Source organism: Drosophila bipectinata, chromosome 3L (genome assembly GCF_030179905.1).
Source record: "Drosophila bipectinata strain 14024-0381.07 chromosome 3L, DbipHiC1v2, whole genome shotgun sequence".
NCBI lineage: Eukaryota > Metazoa > Arthropoda > Insecta > Diptera > Drosophilidae > Drosophila > Drosophila bipectinata.
Window position 1 is genome coordinate 7497556 of NC_091738.1, and position 19075 is coordinate 7516630.

At 44.5% G+C, this 19075-nt stretch overlaps 4 protein-coding genes across 11 annotated transcripts in view; 2 read left to right on the top strand and 2 right to left on the bottom strand.

Moving 5' to 3' along the window:
- Nucleotides 1–9539: 9539 nt before the first annotated feature.
- The window catches only part of fry (Protein furry), a 61877-nt gene continuing 52341 nt past the window's right edge, over nucleotides 9540–19075 (bottom strand). For 3 of the 8 annotated variants that reach the window (XM_070280388.1, XM_070280384.1, XM_017253957.3), the window contains 8 exons: nucleotides 13736–15347; nucleotides 13171–13677; nucleotides 12478–13107; nucleotides 12167–12196; nucleotides 10692–11651; nucleotides 10387–10632; nucleotides 9964–10330; nucleotides 9540–9904 (listed from right to left, as the gene is read on the bottom strand). In XM_070280388.1, coding sequence (XP_070136489.1) covers nucleotides 9720–9904; nucleotides 9964–10330; nucleotides 10387–10632; nucleotides 10692–11651; nucleotides 12167–12196; nucleotides 12478–13107; nucleotides 13171–13677; nucleotides 13736–15347 — 4537 coding nt within the window. In that variant the 3' untranslated portion in view covers nucleotides 9540–9719. The remainder of the gene's footprint in view (nucleotides 9905–9963; nucleotides 10331–10386; nucleotides 10633–10691; nucleotides 11652–12166; nucleotides 12197–12477; nucleotides 13108–13170; nucleotides 13678–13735; nucleotides 15348–19075) is intronic. The other 5 variants (XM_070280387.1, XM_070280389.1, XM_017253964.3 and 2 more) reach the window with 3 other exon arrangements.
- On the top strand, nucleotides 15584–16395 carry LOC108133887 (serine protease 1-like). The gene has a single exon (XM_017253977.3). It carries the CDS (start codon nucleotides 15584–15586, stop codon nucleotides 16361–16363), a length of 780 nt encoding a protein of 259 aa, XP_017109466.2. The 3' UTR covers nucleotides 16364–16395.
- LOC108133888 (serine protease 1-like) lies at nucleotides 16956–17741 on the top strand. The gene has a single exon (XM_017253978.3). It carries the CDS (start codon nucleotides 16956–16958, stop codon nucleotides 17718–17720), a length of 765 nt encoding a protein of 254 aa, XP_017109467.2. The 3' UTR covers nucleotides 17721–17741.
- LOC108133878 (serine protease 1-like) lies at nucleotides 17749–18699 on the bottom strand. The gene has a single exon (XM_017253969.3). It carries the CDS (start codon nucleotides 18690–18692, stop codon nucleotides 17886–17888), a length of 807 nt encoding a protein of 268 aa, XP_017109458.2. The 5' UTR covers nucleotides 18693–18699; the 3' UTR covers nucleotides 17749–17885.

Sequence of the window (19075 nt, forward strand, 5' to 3'; positions counted from 1 at the left end):
CCCCTAGAAAAAAAGTCAATAATTTTGAAAACCATATTTAAGCTATGTTTTGAATGAGGAAAGTCGCTTCTGGGTATGCTGATTACAAAATGGTACTTGGTTTCCTGATCGGATACAAATTGGCAGAGCTGTGGCTATCGGAAGGAGCAAAAGTGGGGAAATTAAGAAAATCCACAATTTTATGGGGAGACCCCTAGGGAAAAATTCGAAAATTTTGAAAACCATATTTAAGCAATAATTTGAATGAGGAAAGTCGCTTCTGGGTATGCTGATTACAAAATGGTACTTTGTTTCCTGATCGGATTCAAATTGGCAGAGCTGTGGCCATCGGAAGGAGCAAAAGTGGGGAAATTAAGAAAATCCACAATTTTATGGGGAGACCCCTAGGAAAAAATTCTAAAATTTTAAAAACCATATTTAAGCAATATTTTGAATGAGGAAAGTCGCTTCTGGGTATGCTGATTACAAAATGGTACATGGTTTCCTGATCGGATACAAATTGGCAGAGCTGTGGCCATCGGAAGGAGCGAAAGTGGGGAAATTAAGAAAATCCACAATTTTATGGGGAGACCCCTAGGAAAAAATTCTAAAATTTTGAAAACCATATTTAAGCTATGTTTTGAATGAGGAACGTTGCTTCTGGGTATGCTGATTACAAAATGGTACTTTGTTTCCTGATCGGATTCAAATTGGCAGAGCTGTGGCCATCGGAAGGAGCAAAAGTGGGGATATTCGGAAAATCCACAATTTTATGGGGAGACGCTTAGGAAAAAATTCGAAAATTTTGAAAACCATATTTAAGCTATGTTTTGAATGAGGAAAGTTGCTTCTGGGTATGGTGATTACAATATGGTACTTGGTTTCCTGATCGGATACAAATTGGCAGAGCTGTGACCATCGGAAGGAGCAAAAGTGGGGAAATTAAGAAAATCCACAATTTTATGGGGAGACCCCTAGGAAAAAATTCGAAAATTTTGAAAACCATATTTAAGCTATGTTTTGAATGAGGAAAGTCGCTTCTGGGTATGCTGATTACAAAATGGTACTTTGTTTCCTGATCGGATACAAATTGGCAGAGCTGTGGCCATCGGAAGGAGCAAAAGTGGGGAAATTAAGAAAATCCACAATTTTATGGGGAGACCCCTAGGAAAAAATTCGAAAATTTTGAAAACCATATTTAAGCAATATTTTGAATGAGGAAAGTCGCTTCTGGGTATGCTGATTACAAAATGGTACTTGGTTTCCTGATCGGATACAAATTGGCAGAGCTGTGGCTATCGGAAGGAGCAAAAGTGGGGAAATTAAGAAAATCCACAATTTTATGGGGAGACCCCTAGGAAAAAATTCTAAAATTTTGAAAACCATATTTGAGCTATGTTTTGAATGAGGAACGTTGCTTCTGGGTATGCTGATTACAAAATGGTACTTTGTTTCCTGATCGGATTCAAATTGGCAGAGCTGTGGCCATCGGAAGGAGCAAAAGTGGGGATATTCGGAAAATCCACAGTTTTATGGGGAGACCCCTAGGAAAAAATTCGAAAATTTTGAAAACCATATTTAAGCTATGTTTTGAATGAGGAACGTTGCTTCTGGGTATGCTGATTACAAAATGGTACTTTGTTTCCTGATCGGATTCAAATTGGCAGAGCTGTGGCCATCGGAAGGAGCAAAAGTGGGGATATTCGGAAAATCCACAGTTTTATGGGGAGACCCCTAGGAAAAAATTCGAAAATTTTGAAAACCATATTTAAGCTATGTTTTGAATGAGGAACGTTGCTTCTGGGTATGCTGATTACAAAATGGTACTTTGTTTCCTGATCGGATTCAAATTGGCAGAGCTGTGGCCATCGGAAGGAGCAAAAGTGGGGATATTCGGAAAATCCACAATTTTATGGGGAGACCCCTAGGAAAAAATTCTAAAATTTTGAAAACCATATTTAAGCTATGTTTTGAATGAGGAAAGTCGCTTCTGGGTATGCTGATTACAAAATGGTACTTTGTTTCCTGATCGGATACAAATTGGCAGAGCTGTGGCCATCGGAAGGAGCAAAAAAGGGGAAATTGAGAAAATCCACAATTTTATGGGGAGACCCCTAGGAAAAAATTCGAAAATTTTGAAAACCATATTTAAGCTATGTTTTGAATGAGGAAAGTCGCTTCTGGGTATGCTGATTACAAAATGGTACTTTGTTTCCTGATCGGATACAAATTGGCAGAGCTGTGGCCATCGGAAGGAGCAAAAGTGGGGAAATTAAGAAAATCCACAATTTTATGGGGAGACCCCTAGGAAAAAATTCGAAAATTTTGAAAACCATATTTAAGCAATATTTTGAATGAGGAAAGTCGCTTCTGGGTATGCTGATTACAAAATGGTACTTGGTTTCCTGATCGGATACAAATTGGCAGAGCTGTGGCTATCGGAAGGAGCAAAAGTGGGGAAATTAAGAAAATCCACAATTTTATGGGAAGACCCCTAGGAAAAAATTCTAAAATTTTGAAAACCATATTTGAGCTATGTTTTGAATGAGGAACGTTGCTTCTGGGTATGCTGATTACAAAATGGTACTTTGTTTCCTGATCGGATTCAAATTGGCAGAGCTGTGGCCATCGGAAGGAGCAAAAGTGGGGATATTCGGAAAATCCACAGTTTTATGGGGAGACCCCTAGGAAAAAATTCGAAAATTTTGAAAACCATATTTAAGCTATGTTTTGAATGAGGAACGTTGCTTCTGGGTATGCTGATTACAAAATGGTACTTTGTTTCCTGATCGGATTCAAATTGGCAGAGCTGTGGCCATCGGAAGGAGCAAAAGTGGGGATATTCGGAAAATCCACAGTTTTATGGGGAGACCCCTAGGAAAAAATTCGAAAATTTTGAAAACCATATTTAAGCTATGTTTTGAATGAGGAACGTTGCTTCTGGGTATGCTGATTACAAAATGGTACTTTGTTTCCTGATCGGATTCAAATTGGCAGAGCTGTGGCCATCGGAAGGAGCAAACGTGGGGATATTCGGAAAATCCACAATTTTATGGGGAGACGCTTAGGAAAAAATTCGAAAATTTTGAAAACCATATTTAAGCTATGTTTTGAATGAGGAACGTTGCTTCTGGGTATGCTGATTACAAAATGGTACTTTGTTTCCTGATCGGATTCAAATTGGCAGAGCTGTGGCCATCGGAAGGAGCAAAAGTGGGGATATTCGGAAAATCCACAATTTTATGGGGAGACCCCTAGGAAAAAATTCTAAAATTTTGAAAACCATATTTAAGCTATGTTTTGAATGAGGAACGTTGCTTCTGGGTATGCTGATTACAAAATGGTACTTTGTTTCCTGATCGGATTCAAATTGGCAGAGCTGTGGCCATCGGAAGGAGCAAAAGTGGGGATATTCGGAAAATCCACAATTTTATGGGGAGACCCCTAGGAAAAAATTCGAAAATTTTGAAAACCATATTTAAGCTATGTTTTGAATGAGGAACGTTGCTTCTGGGTATGCTGATTACAAAATGGTACTTTGTTTCCTGATCGGATACAAATTGGCAGAGCTGTGGCCATCGGAAGGAGCAAAAGTGGGGAAATTAAGAAAATCCACAATTTTATGGGGAGACCCCTAGCAAAAAATTCGAAAATTTTGAAAACCATATTTAAGCAATATTTTGAATGAGGAAAGTCGCTTCTGGGTATGCTGATTACAAAATGGTACTTGGTTTCCTGATCGGATACAAATTGGCAGAGCTGTGGCAATCGGAAGGAGCAAAAGTGGGGAAATTAAGAAAATCCACAATTTTATGGGGAGACGCTTAGGAAAAAATTCGAAAATTTTGAAAACCATATTTAAGCTATGTTTTGAATGAGGAAAGTTGCTTCTGGGTATGGTGATTACAAAATGGTACTTGGTTTCCTGATCGGATACAAATTGGCAGAGCTGTGACCATCGGAAGGAGCAAAAGTGGGGAAATTAAGAAAATCCACAATTTTATGGGGAGACCCCTAGGAAAAAATTCTAAAATTTTGAAAACCATATTTAAGCTATGTTTTGAATGAGGAACGTTGCTTCTGGGTATGCTGATTACAAAATGGTACTTTGTTTCCTGATCGGATACAAATTGGCAGAGCTGTGGCCATCGGAAGGAGCAAAAGTGGGGAAATTAAGAAAATCCACAATTTTATGGGGAGACCCCTAGGAAAAAATTCGAAAATTTTGAAAACCATATTTGAGCTATGTTTTGAATGAGGAACGTTGCTTCTGGGTATGCTGATTACAAAATGGTACTTTGTTTCCTGATCGGATTCAAATTGGCAGAGCTGTGGCCATCGGAAGGAGCAAAAGTGGGGATATTCGGAAAATCCACAGTTTTATGGGGAGACCCCTAGGAAAAAATTCGAAAATTTTGAAAACCATATTTAAGCTATGTTTTGAATGAGGAACGTTGCTTCTGGGTATGCTGATTACAAAATGGTACTTTGTTTCCTGATCGGATTCAAATTGGCAGAGCTGTGGCCATCGGAAGGAGCAAAAGTGGGGATATTCGGAAAATCCACAGTTTTATGGGGAGACCCCTAGGAAAAAATTCGAAAATTTTGAAAACCATATTTAAGCTATGTTTTGAATGAGGAACGTTGCTTCTGGGTATGCTGATTACAAAATGGTACTTTGTTTCCTGATCGGATTCAAATTGGCAGAGCTGTGGCCATCGGAAGGAGCAAACGTGGGGATATTCGGAAAATCCACAATTTTATGGGGAGACGCTTAGGAAAAAATTCGAAAATTTTGAAAACCATATTTAAGCTATGTTTTGAATGAGGAACGTTGCTTCTGGGTATGCTGATTACAAAATGGTACTTTGTTTCCTGATCGGATTCAAATTGGCAGAGCTGTGGCCATCGGAAGGAGCAAAAGTGGGGATATTCGGAAAATCCACAATTTTATGGGGAGACCCCTAGGAAAAAATTCTAAAATTTTGAAAACCATATTTAAGCTATGTTTTGAATGAGGAACGTTGCTTCTGGGTATGCTGATTACAAAATGGTACTTTGTTTCCTGATCGGATTCAAATTGGCAGAGCTGTGGCCATCGGAAGGAGCAAAAGTGGGGATATTCGGAAAATCCACAATTTTATGGGGAGACCCCTAGGAAAAAATTCGAAAATTTTGAAAACCATATTTAAGCTATGTTTTGAATGAGGAACGTTGCTTCTGGGTATGCTGATTACAAAATGGTACTTTGTTTCCTGATCGGATACAAATTGGCAGAGCTGTGGCCATCGGAAGGAGCAAAAGTGGGGAAATTAAGAAAATCCACAATTTTATGGGGAGACCCCTAGCAAAAAATTCGAAAATTTTGAAAACCATATTTAAGCAATATTTTGAATGAGGAAAGTCGCTTCTGGGTATGCTGATTACAAAATGGTACTTGGTTTCCTGATCGGATACAAATTGGCAGAGCTGTGGCAATCGGAAGGAGCAAAAGTGGGGAAATTAAGAAAATCCACAATTTTATGGGGAGACGCTTAGGAAAAAATTCGAAAATTTTGAAAACCATATTTAAGCTATGTTTTGAATGAGGAAAGTTGCTTCTGGGTATGGTGATTACAAAATGGTACTTGGTTTCCTGATCGGATACAAATTGGCAGAGCTGTGACCATCGGAAGGAGCAAAAGTGGGGAAATTAAGAAAATCCACAATTTTATGGGGAGACCCCTAGGAAAAAATTCTAAAATTTTGAAAACCATATTTAAGCTATGTTTTGAATGAGGAACGTTGCTTCTGGGTATGCTGATTACAAAATGGTACTTTGTTTCCTGATCGGATACAAATTGGCAGAGCTGTGGCCATCGGAAGGAGCAAAAGTGGGGAAATTAAGAAAATCCACAATTTTATGGGGAGACCCCTAGGAAAAAATTCGAAAATTTTGAAAACCATATTTAAGCAATATTTTGAATGAGGAAAGTCGCTTCTGGGTATGCTGATTACAAAATGGTACTTTGTTTCCTGATCGGATTCAAATTGGCAGAGCTGTGGCCATCGGAAGGAGCAAAAGCGGGGATATTCGGAAAATCCACAATTTTATGGGGAGACCCCTAGGAAAAAATTCGAAAATTTTGAAAACCATATTTAAGCAATATTTTGAATGAGAAAAGTCGCTTCTGGGTATGCTGATTACAAAATGGTACTTTGTTTCCTGATCGGATTCAAATTGGCAGAGCTGTGGCCATCGGAAGGAGCAAAAGTGGGGATATTCGGAAAATCCACAATTTTATGGGGAGACCCCTAGGAAAAAATTCGAAAATTTTGAAAACCATATTTAAGCAATATTTTGAATGAGGAAAGTCGCTTCTGGGTATGCTGATTACAAAATGGTACTTGGTTTCCTGATCGGATACAAATTGGCAGAGCTGTGGCAATCGGAAGGAGCAAAAGTGGGGATATTCGGAAAATCCACAATTTTATGGGGAGACGCTTAGGAAAAAATTCGAAAATTTTGAAAACCATATTTAAGCTATGTTTTGAATGAGGAAAGTCGCTTCTGGGTATGCTGATTACAAAATGGTACTTGGTTTCCTGATCGGATACAAATTGGCAGAGCTGTGGCCATCGGAAGGAGCAAAAAAGGGGAAATTGAGAAAATCCACAATTTTATGGGGAGACCCCTAGGAAAAAATTCGAAAATTTCGAAAACCATATTTAAGCTATGTTTTGAATGAGGAAAGTTGCTTCTGGGTATGCTGATTACAAAATGGTACTTTGTTTCCTGATCGGATACAAATTGGCAGAGCTGTGGCAATCGGAAGGAGCAAAAGTGGGGAAATTAAGAAAATCCACAATTTTATGGGGAGACCCCTAGGAAAAAATTCTAAAATTTTGAAAACCATATTTAAGCTATGTTTTGAATGAGGAACGTTGCTTCTGGGTATGCTGATTACAAAATGGTACTTTGTTTCCTGATCGGATTCAAATTGGCAGAGCTGTGGCCATCGGAAGGAGCAAAAGTGGGGATATTCGGAAAATCCACAATTTTATGGGGAGACCCCTAGGAAAAAATTCGAAAATTTTGAAAACCATATTTAAGCTATGTTTTGAATGAGGAAAGTTGCTTCTGGGTATGCTGATTACAAAATGGTACTTTGTTTCCTGATCGGATTCAAATTGGCAGAGCTGTGGCCATCGGAAGGAGCAAAAGTGGGGATATTCGGAAAATCCACAATTTTATGGGGAGACGCTTAGGAAAAAATTCGAAAATTTTGAAAACCATATTTAAGCTATGTTTTGAATGAGGAACGTTGCTTCTGGGTATGCTGATTACAAAATGGTACTTTGTTTCCTGATCGGATACAAATTGGCAGAGCTGTGGCCATCGGAAGGAGCAAAAGTGGGGAAATTAAAAAAATCCACAATTTTATGGGGAGACCCCTAGGAAAAAATTCGAAAATTTTGAAAACCATATTTAAGCAATATTTTGAATGAGGAAAGTCGCTTCTGGGTATGCTGATTACAAAATGGTACTTTGTTTCCTGATCGGATTCAAATTGGCAGAGCTGTGGCCATCGGAAGGAGCAAAAGTGGGGATATTCGGAAAATCCACAATTTTATGGGGAGACCCCTAGGAAAAAATTCTAAAATTTTGAAAACCATATTTAAGCTATGTTTTGAATGAGGAACGTTGCTTCTGGGTATGCTGATTACAAAATGGTACTTTGTTTCCTGATCGGATTCAAATTGGCAGAGCTGTGGCCATCGGAAGGAGCAAAAGTGGGGATATTCGGAAAATCCACAATTTTATGGGGAGACCCCTAGGAAAAAATTCGAAAATTTTGAAAACCATATTTAAGCTATGTTTTGAATGAGGAAAGTTGCTTCTGGGTATGCTGATTACAAAATGGTACTTTGTTTCCTGATCGGATTCAAATTGGCAGAGCTGTGGCCATCGGAAGGAGCAAAAGTGGGGATATTCGGAAAATCCACAATTTTATGGGGAGACCCCTAGGAAAAAATTCGAAAATTTTGAAAACCATATTTAAGCAATATTTTGAATGAGAAAAGTCGCTTCTGGGTATGCTGATTACAAAATGGTACTTTGTTTCCTGATCGGATTCAAATTGGCAGAGCTGTGGCCATCGGAAGGAGCAAAAGTGGGGATATTCGGAAAATCCACAATTTTATGGGGAGACCCCTAGGAAAAAATTCGAAAATTTTGAAAACCATATTTAAGCAATATTTTGAATGAGGAAAGTCGCTTCTGGGTATGCTGATTACAAAATGGTACTTGGTTTCCTGATCGGATACAAATTGGCAGAGCTGTGGCAATCGGAAGGAGCAAAAGTGGGGATATTCGGAAAATCCACAATTTTATGGGGAGACGCTTAGGAAAAAATTCGAAAATTTTGAAAACCATATTTAAGCTATGTTTTGAATGAGGAAAGTCGCTTCTGGGTATGCTGATTACAAAATGGTACTTGGTTTCCTGATCGGATACAAATTGGCAGAGCTGTGGCCATCGGAAGGAGCAAAAAAGGGGAAATTGAGAAAATCCACAATTTTATGGGGAGACCCCTAGGAAAAAATTCGAAAATTTCGAAAACCATATTTAAGCTATGTTTTGAATGAGGAAAGTTGCTTCTGGGTATGCTGATTACAAAATGGTACTTTGTTTCCTGATCGGATACAAATTGGCAGAGCTGTGGCAATCGGAAGGAGCAAAAGTGGGGAAATTAAGAAAATCCACAATTTTATGGGGAGACCCCTAGGAAAAAATTCTAAAATTTTGAAAACCATATTTAAGCTATGTTTTGAATGAGGAACGTTGCTTCTGGGTATGCTGATTACAAAATGGTACTTTGTTTCCTGATCGGATTCAAATTGGCAGAGCTGTGGCCATCGGAAGGAGCAAAAGTGGGGATATTCGGAAAATCCACAATTTTATGGGGAGACCCCTAGGAAAAAATTCGAAAATTTTGAAAACCATATTTAAGCTATGTTTTGAATGAGGAAAGTTGCTTCTGGGTATGCTGATTACAAAATGGTACTTTGTTTCCTGATCGGATACAAATTGGCAGAGCTGTGGCAATCGGAAGGAGCAAAAGTGGGGAAATTGAGAAAATCCACAATTTTATGGGGAGACCCCTAGGAAAAAATTCAAAAATTTTGAAAACCATATTTAAGCTATTTTTTGAATGAGGAACGTTGCTTCTGGGTATGGTGATTACAAAATGGTACTTTGTTTCCTGATCGGATTCAAATTGGCAGAGCTGTGGCTATCGAAAGGAGCAAAAGTGGGGAAATTAAGAAAATCCACAATTTTATGGGGAGACCCCTAGGAAAAAATTCGAAAATTTCGAAAACCATATTTAAGCTATGTTTTGAATGAGGAAAGTCGCTTCTGGGTATGCTGATTACAAAATGGTACTTTGTCTCCTGATCGGATACAAATTGGCAGAGCTTTGGCCATCGGAAGGAGGAAAAGTGGAGAAATTAAGAAAATCCACAATTTTATGGAGGTACTTACATGTTGGGAAACGTCTTAATTAAGGTACAAACAATTTGTGCTGTAATTGATAAATTTATTTGAATAATTGGATCGTACCTAACACATTTGTTCGCTCACAAAATAATAATGATCGCTTACGTACACGAAGTAGTGTCTAGAATGCAGCTTATGAGCTAAAAGATTACATATAAAAGGGTATTCCTAGCAGCGATATCTTAGACTAAGGATAAGTTTAAAGATTTGTCACAATGTCCTGTTCGCTGCGATGCAAATTGCCCGATGCGCTGCCCGCGGAGTAGCTCTTCATGCTGATTTCCATATTGGTAAGAGCGCTAGATACATGATATAGATTCTCTGAGAGAATGGCATAGATTTCAAACAGCTCAGAGTCGGATTTGGATACAATGAAGGCTTCTGCTGAAGAAATTTAAATCTCCAATTACTCTTTATGCATTAATAATTACGTAGAAACGTACCTGTGCGATCCTTCATAATACCGTGAGCATAAGCATTCAGTATGACAGACATCTCGTCCCACTTCTGCCGGTTGTCTAGGCTACTGTAGGTGAATATGGTCATGGTCTGGTCGCCAGCGGCATTCAGAGTGGCGACCCGGCGATACTGACGCACATGAGCAATGGCGCTGGGCCAGCGCTGCAGATCGATGTGCTCGTGCAGGCCCATCTCGAACTCCTCCTGAGTCATGGGTAATCCAGGCGATGGCGTGGGCGTGTGCTCACCCTCTGTGGAAGTGGAGGACTCCAGGCAGTCCAGCTCGGCTTCGCTGGTGTAGCGCACCAGGGCATCGCGAACAAGGGCATAGAGATCGGATATGTCGTGCATCTGCAGGGAGATTCAGAGATTAATCCTCTAACCCAAAAAAATATTATTTATCTTACGTCTTCATTAATGCGGAAGTGGTTGACCACATTGGAGGATATCTTGTGATTCGATTCAATCAACAAAAGCAGCTGGAACATTAGCTTGTACAGAGAGCGACCCAGGTCCAGGACCACCTCAGTGGAGGCCGGGTCAAATGGCATGTAGGCTATGCTAGAGGAAGAGGGCAATTCCAGGCCTGAAGCAGCCACATCAGCCTCATTGAAGAGTGATAGCTTGCAACTGGTTTTCACGGCATCCAGGCACTGAAAAATTAAATTTTTGGTCAGAGTTTTTAATAAAGACTGGTGTGTGTAGAACCCACCTCCAAGACCTGATCCTTGCGGTCGAAGAAGGTCTCTAGATGCTCCTGCACCTCCAGAACATTGAAACGCAGTGTCTCAAACAGCTTGGGCGTGGTAGCCTGCTGCTCGCTGCACCAAACCTGTGGAGGATCCGCCCGGGAACTGAGCAAATCTGTGAACAGGGAGATCCGGTTGCCCAGCTGAGATCCAATGCCGGTGAAGAACTTCTTGGCCTCCTTGGAAATACTAATGGTCTTGAAGGTCAGCTCCTTGATCAGCCGGTGCAGCTGCTGCAGAAGCTCCGAGGTGTGGGCCGATGGCTGGTTGACCAGCATTCCCTGCAGCTGTTGGCGCCAGTTGTCCTCCGCCTCGTCCCGAACGGCTGCTCCAAAGCGAATGATGCCCGGCAAATGGGGTGAAGCATTGCATGGAGTAATGTCGCCCAAGTCTCCAGCACTTGAACCACTGGTGTCACTGCGCGACACTGAATTGCGGCGCCGTCGCTCCCGCAAGCTCAGCGATGTGGGAGGAACAGCACTGTACCCGGACTTGAGGAAGGACTGGCGGTGATCCTCGTCTAATGGCGACTCCGATTCTCCCTCTTCGTCGGAGGAATCGTCGGCAGTCTGTCGCTTTCGCTTGCTCAGTATGGGCGTCTTGTCACTGAAGCTGTCCTCGAGGGCCGAGGAATGACCGCCCTTGATGGAGCCACCGATGCCACTGCCGCAATTCAAGCGCTCCTCATCGCCTTCGAAGAGCTGGTGCCGGCGCACGCCCCAGTTGAAGTTATCCGTGGACTCGCCAGCAATACTATCCTCGTACTCCAGGAAATCAAAGTCTTTGAAGACCGTGAAGTCAGGTTGGCCATCATCCCGCCGGGAGCCACTGCTCAAGTCTCCCTGCGGACCCGAAGTCTCTTCCGTGGAAGAAGCGGCCGAAGACTGGCGTTCCATCAGATCCGAAGACTGACTGAATATAACCTAGTTGTTACAAAAAAAAGCATTAGTTTGAATCGTCAAACAGTTTTTAAAACATTCAGAGTATTAATATATAGTTTATGTAAAAGAAAGTAGAGATAAAGCTTACGCTTTGTCTGGTCGCAATCGATCCTGTTAGTAGTGACGTGCTCAACGACTAAACGTGTTTATGTTTAAGACAAAAAAATAAACAAAAGGAAGAAATTGTGACAAGAAACATGCGAAACATGCAAACGGAATAAAGGAACTTGAAAGCAAATGGATTGGCTGTTTCTGGGTTGATGTGATTTATGAGAACTAAAGAATAAAAGCCAAGTTCAGCACATAAGAGGACATTAAAATAAAGGAAAATATAAATAAAATTGCGAATTCCTTTGAAAGATTTTCTTTAACTTTAAATTATTGTGTAAATAATTTTCCATAAAACTACATCATGCTTGAACAAAAAAATAAAACATTTTAAAGAAAACACACACAGAAGCGAAACTTGAGGCGGCACATAGAAACGTGTCCTTTACCTTTGAGCAAATTGAATTTATGAAATCGTCCTAGATATTTTTCGATTTTTGGTATCGGATTGGTTAATGATGATAATGCGTGTTAGTTGTTTTATTTTTGGTTTGGTTTTTGGTTGTTCGGTTTTTTTGGTTTTTTGTATTTTTGGTATTTGGTTTGAGTATTGGTTTACATGAAAGAAAAAGAGTTAGAGGAAAATAATTGCATGGTAAGAAATGCATGAGACCGGGAGGGACGGGGCAAGCTCTAGGGAGCCTAAAGCATGCACATGGCTATGTACAAGCAGCCGTGGATAGCCTGGAGTGACACTTACCGATGGCGACTTGGGCAGACCAACACGCTGGCCGCAGGTGGTCAGCAGGTTGACCAGGCACTCACGCACCCGGCACTGCGACATCCAGGGCCGCTTCCATCCGCTTAGTGGCACAGTGTCCGCTGGCGACAGACTGGCACTCCGCCGGGGAGAGTTTGGGGTGCCCACCACACTGCTTCCGGCTCCGATGGCCTGCTGCTGTTGCTGATGCTGAGCGGCGGCTGCGGCCGCCGCAATGGCTGCAACATTGGTGTGGGCTCGCTGCTGTTGCAGCTGGGCATTGGCCTGCTGTTGGGCTGCACTGGGCGCCACCGTCACCGTTGTGGCATTCGTCAGGGTGGAGTTCAGCGAGGAGCTGCCAGTCGTGGAGGCAGCGCCACCGGCAGCTGCCGGATCTTCCGTCTTCAGCAGGATGCGTCGTCCAATGAGCGGTGTTTGCGAGACGTCGAAGGTGAACTCCATGGTGCGACCGGCCAGTTCCTTTTTACAGAACATATCCGAGTCCGGATATGCACCATAGAAGGAGAACGATAAGCCGGCGCTGCTGCCGTCGCTGGGCGGTACTTGCAGCGAGGAGCTGCGGGTTACAATCAGCTTCAGGATCTTCAGCGAGTCCTTCCAGTTCACCGTCTGCCAAAGAAGATGAATATATAAGCTGAATGGTTTCTGCATCTACACTTTATAGTTACTTACATCCAAGTACTTTCCAATGGCCCTCAGCAAATCCGCATTGATGGTCTGAGCCTGAGGAGCCGACAAGTCCACGTAGTGCAGCATGCAATGGATGACATTCAGAACCGGAACCTGCACTTGCTGCGGACCTTTTTCCAGGACTTCTATAAGAAAAGCCACCATGTGCAGTCCCATGTGGGCGTAGGTGTCGTGCAGATATTTGACCACGCACTTGGTCCACTGGAACGACTCCTTGCAGAAGGTTTTCCTGCTGTACAGGGTCATCACAGTGCCCAGGTTCTCCAGCTTAGCTCCCAGTTCCGTGGACACCTGGGCAATATTCTCGGCACTACGGATGCAGATCTCGTTAGCATCCTCGTAGTGAAGCAGCATATAGGGCAGCAGGGCAATCACGTTCATGGGGAAGGCGCAGCTCTGGGTGGGATCGCAAACGGGAAGCGTGAGGAGTGGAGCGAACTGAGAGAGCAGCGTGATGGTTGGCTCATAGGTGGCACTGTGGGTGCAGCCCTAAAATAAAACAAAAATTTAGAATTTGAAGCTATCAGGATTCAAAATAAATACTCACCTTCAATAGAAGAGCATGTACTCCCGGATAAGCTGTCCACTTGAGTTGCTGCTGCAGCTTCTCCACCTTGTCCCGTGCATCCGGACGATCCAGAGGCAGTCTATGGAGCACTCGAGTCAACAGGCGCAGGGCCAACATAAACTCATGCTCATAGTCCGATTCCAATAGCGACACGGACAACCAGAATAGCTGCGCCAGAATGGTCATCTTGTCGTCCTGCGTGGCTGTGTCCCCGAGCATCTTTAGGCTCTGGGCACTACGAGAACGGGAGAGAGCCGAACCAGCTCCCACACCACCCACTCCACCGACGCCGAATTTGCAGACCACACTCCGCTCCAAATCGATGCCCGAGGAGCGATTGCGCAGCTCGACTTGTTTGTCGCATGGAGAGTTGTTGGCCTTTCGGCCGCAGTAGGATACGGAGTAGCTGGTGCTCCGACCGTGGCTGGGTATGGAGAAGTTGGAGGACTGAGGCGTCATTCCCGATGGGGACTTCTTGCCGGGCAGTATGGAATTGGGGCCGCCATCCTTGTTGTTCAGATTGGGCGTGCTCTTGAAGATGTCCTTCATCACGTCCAGAGGTCGGAAATCCGAGTCCAAGCTGTCCACAGCCGCCTCCAAAGTCAGGAGTAATTCCGTCACATATCCCTGCATATCCTCACCCTGTTCGGCCACTGTTTCCACCAGCCGGGAGAGTATGTCGGACAGCATCCTTGAGTTGATAGGCACATTCAGGGCCCGGAAGATCTGCAGACAGCGTCCGGCATAGTGTCGCGAGGAGCAGGAAAGTCCCAACTGGAGGGCCGTCTGGGCCCAGCGCTCGGCGATCCTCGCCTGCGGGTAGCTGTCGGCAAATACTTTCACCATGTGCTTGAGGAAACAGCTCAGCTGCTCTGCGGACTTGACAGCCCAGACCTTGGCGGTGATGTCTTCGTAGTTCCACAGCGGTTGGCAAGTGTCCTGAGCCAAGAACTTCAGCAGGCTCTTGATTACGTGGGCTATGGGCATACTGGGCCCTGGCTGGGGCGGTGCGTGCTCGTCGGGGTGGATCAGCGGCACCTCCGAGTTCTCAGTGTTGTTGGGATTTATCTGAAGTGCGGCTGGGGTGGAAGCCAAGCCAGGTGGAGTGGTATTCTGGTTGTTCTGAGATCCACTCTGCTGCTGATTCTGGGGAGTATGCGGCAGATTCTGGTGGTTCGATCCCGAGGCGGAAGAGGTATGCGCCGCAATGATCGTGGAGCTGGAGAGGTTGTGCTGCAGGGCATAGGCAGCCGCCTGGGGACTCACATGGAGCAAGTAGCTATCGAATTGCTGGTGCAGCTCAGTGAAATTGTTGTCGATCACGGGCAGGGCCGGCACCGTCAGTCCCAGGTCCAGTTTACTGGTCTCACTGTTCAGCAGGATGCGGGCCACGGTCAGGTGGTCGTTGTGCTCGGCCAGGACGATCAGCAGGTTCACGCACAGCTGCTTGCAGTGCTCCCGGACAATGATGCGGGTGTGGTCGAGGCCCAGGAACAGGATGTGCAGCATCAGAGGCAGGTGCAGGGTCCAGTCAATGGCGGGAATGCCGTCGACGACAATGTCGGTGAGCAGCATGACCGCGACGTTGCATCTGAAAGAAAATAAAAACGAGATTGATGAAGATTGGGATTCTCTACTTTAATTATTACTACAAGGTTCCCTAAGTAGAACTATTCCCATAAGAATTCCTAAACTAATACCCAAATCCATCAACCCTTCGGAAAAACTGATAAAATGTAAAAGTACTTAACAAAAATCTGGTTATGAAACCAATTTTTGCCATAAAACTGAAGTGGAGTCGAGTGCTGTTCGAATTTGCTACCAACCATGAAGCTTGCACTGATCTTACTCTTCCTGACCACAGCCTCGGCCCGCTGGCACGGCAATCGCACGACCCTGGATTCCAGTGGTCCGGAAAACATCATCGTCAATGGGTACAACGCCTATGAGGGCAAGGCTCCCTACGCGGTGGGTCTCCGCCTGAATAATGGAGCCGTAGGAGGTGGCTCCGTTATCGGCAACACCTGGGTCTTGACCGCCGCCCATTGTCTGACCACCGACTCCGTGGAGATCAACTACGGCTCCAACCGAGGATGGAACGGGCAGCTCAAGCACACCGTTGGCAAGGACAACTTCTTCCGGCCCTCGGGCTTCCCCAATACTCCCGGAAACGACATCGGACTGATCCGCACCCCACACGTGAACTTCAACAACCTGATCAACAAGGTAGTCCTGCCCAAGTTCAGCCAGAAGGGCGAGCGTTTCGAGAACTGGTGGTGTGTCGCCTGCGGCTGGGGAGGAATGGCCAATGGCCAGCTGGCCAACTGGCTACAGTGCATGGACGTCCAGGTGATCAGCAACTCAGAGTGCGAGAGATCGTATGGAAAAAACAATGTCGCCAGCACAGTCATGTGCACCCGCGCCACGGACGGGAAATCGGTATGCGGTGGAGATTCCGGTGGAGCACTGGTCACTCATGATAATCCCATGCAGATTGGTGTCATTATCTTTGCTTCAGCCGGATGCAAGGCGGGTCCTTCGGGCTACACTCGGGTTACTGATTTCTTGGACTGGATCCGACAGATATCCGGAATTGCTTATTACTAAGAACCACTATGTACTTGTTGTATATTCTTTTTTTTTAATAAACACTAAATGAAAAAATTTAGCTAAAATGTTTTTTATTTGAATATTAAAAGAAATATTTTCTAGTTGGTTAAAGATGTTTAAGATTCTTGCGCTTATGTTTCTTAAAAATTACAATCTAATTTTAATTTTCTCAAGTTAAAGACTGGTTTAACTGGTTAATAATTGTAATAGTAACCCACAATTGTATTTAGAAGCTAGAAGAGTTAAGGACTTATAAATTTAACGACTAGAGAGTAGAAACATTAAAAACTAGAGAAATACTAGCACTCCCGTATATTGTTTTCAGTTAAAATAGTTTCCTAATGGAATTTTAAAGAGAAAATATACCCTGATAATAAATAGAGGATTTTAAAAAGATAAATTAATTCCTAATTAAAAACCTTATATGGTAAGAGCATGTAAGTTAATGACCGCATCCATCAAACGTCGCTAAACGCTGATAACTTTCCATAGTTTTGAAACAAATTGCTTTCCAGCAGATCTTACGAAACGTTCCTTGGGGTATTAAAGCAAGAGTTTACGAGGAAAGTGTCCCAAGTTCTGCTCAACCATGAAACTGGAGCTACTCGTTCTGTTCTTGGCCACCGCCAGTGCCGGCCGGCATAGGAATCGTACGTCCTTGGTTCCAGACAATATTATCGTCAACGGATACAATGCCTACGAGGGAAAGGCCCCCTACGCGGTGGGTCTCCGCTTGAATAATGGAGCCGTAGGAGGTGGCTCCGTTATCGGCAACACCTGGGTCCTGACTGCCGCCCACTGTCTGACGACTGATTCCGTGGAGATCAACTACGGCTCCAACCGGGCCTGGAACGGGCAATTGAAAGTCAATGTGAACAAGGACAACTTCTTCCGGCACCCGGGTTATCCCAACACCGCTGGCCACGACATCGGACTGATCCGCACCCCACACGTGAACTTCAACGACCGGATCAACAAGGTGGTTCTGCCAAAGTTCAGCCAGAAGGGCGAGCGCTTCGAGAACTGGTGGTGCGTCGCCTGCGGCTGGGGAGGAATGTCCAACGGCCAGTTGGCCAACTGGCTGCAGTGCATGGACGTCCAGGTGATCAGCAACACCGAGTGTGCCAGGTCCTATGGCAGTGTGGCCAACACGGACATGTGTACCCGCCAATCGGACGGGAAATCTGTCTGCGGCGGAGACTCCGGCGGAGCCTTGGTCACCCACGACAATCCAATGCAGATCGGAGTGATTACTTTTGCTTCTACGGGCTGCAAGAGCGGACCTTCGGGATACACCAGAGTCACGGATCACTTGGACTGGATACGGGAGAAGTCAGGCATTGCCTACTATTAACACGGTTAAAAGGGACATGAGCAAACGACTTCCGAAACTATAATTATTCTTTTTTTTTATAACCATATGCACACGTAATATATTCCCAAAATGAGCTTCAAAATCTATCACTGTTTTACGTTTTTTGAAAGAATTTATTTGGTTTAAGAGAAGTCCTTGGCGACTCTAGTAGGAGATGCCAGTATGGTCACGGATCCATCCCAGGTAGTCAGTGACGCGGGTGTAGCCGGAGGGACCGTTGTGGCAGCTCACGGAGCCGAAGGTGATCACTCCCACGAGGCGAGGGTTGTCGTGTGTGACGAGGGGACCGCCGGAGTCACCTCCGCAGGAAGACTTTCCGTCGGACATACGGGTGCACATGTCGGTGCTGGCCACAGTGCCATAGGACTGCTCGCATTCGCTGTTGCTGATGATCTGGACGTCGATGCACTGCAGCCACTCAGCCAGGTCTCCGTTGTCCATGCCACCCCATCCGCAGGCAACAGCCCAGGTGTTGGTGAAGCGGTCGTTCTCCTCGCTGAAGCTGGGCAGAGCCACCTTGTTGACCAGGTTGTTGAAGTCCACCCACGGGGTGCGGATCAGACCGATGTCGCGACCACCCTCGGCGGGCCAGTTGGGGTGGCTGATAAAGTTGTCGCGGCGCACGTTTTGGGAGAAGGATCCTTTCCAGCCCCAGTTGGAGCCGTAGTGGATGTCCACGGAGTCGGTGGTCAAGCAGTGAGCGGCGGTCAGGATCCATTCGTTGGAGATGATGGTGCCGGCACCTACTGCGGCTCCGTTGCTGCCGTCAGTACGGATCAGCAGACCCACAATATAGGGGGCCTTGCCCTCGGGCGCTGGGTAGCCGTTGACGATGCGGCCCTCAGGTCCCTCGTGGATGGTGACCCTCGGGAGCAGGGCGGTGCGGTTCAGGGCCGGAGTGGCGGAGACCGCGGCCAAGACCACGGAGAGAGTTAGCAAGAACAGTTTCATGGTTGGAAAAAAAACTTAACCAGCTCCAAGAAGGCAAGCAGCTTTTATACGGTTTGGCGAAAGATAAGGCTTCTGATATCAATATCAGATCCAATATTATTGCGCGCATGAGTACTTTATTCTAATTTATTTAGGTCTTCACTCTGACAACGTGCCGCGATGATTTCTTTATCACGCCGTCCCCTCCGGACTGGGCCAATACAATTTCCAACAATAGAAATTTTTAGTTAAAGTGCTTAACTTATGGAAGTACTCAACTTGGTAATGAATTTTTTTGAAATCGATTAAACAAGTTGTTTCATTTGTAACTTGTTTATTGATATTTATGGCGTCATCAGGTGTAAGTTATTCTTCACAATTAGTTATAATCATATGAACAATAA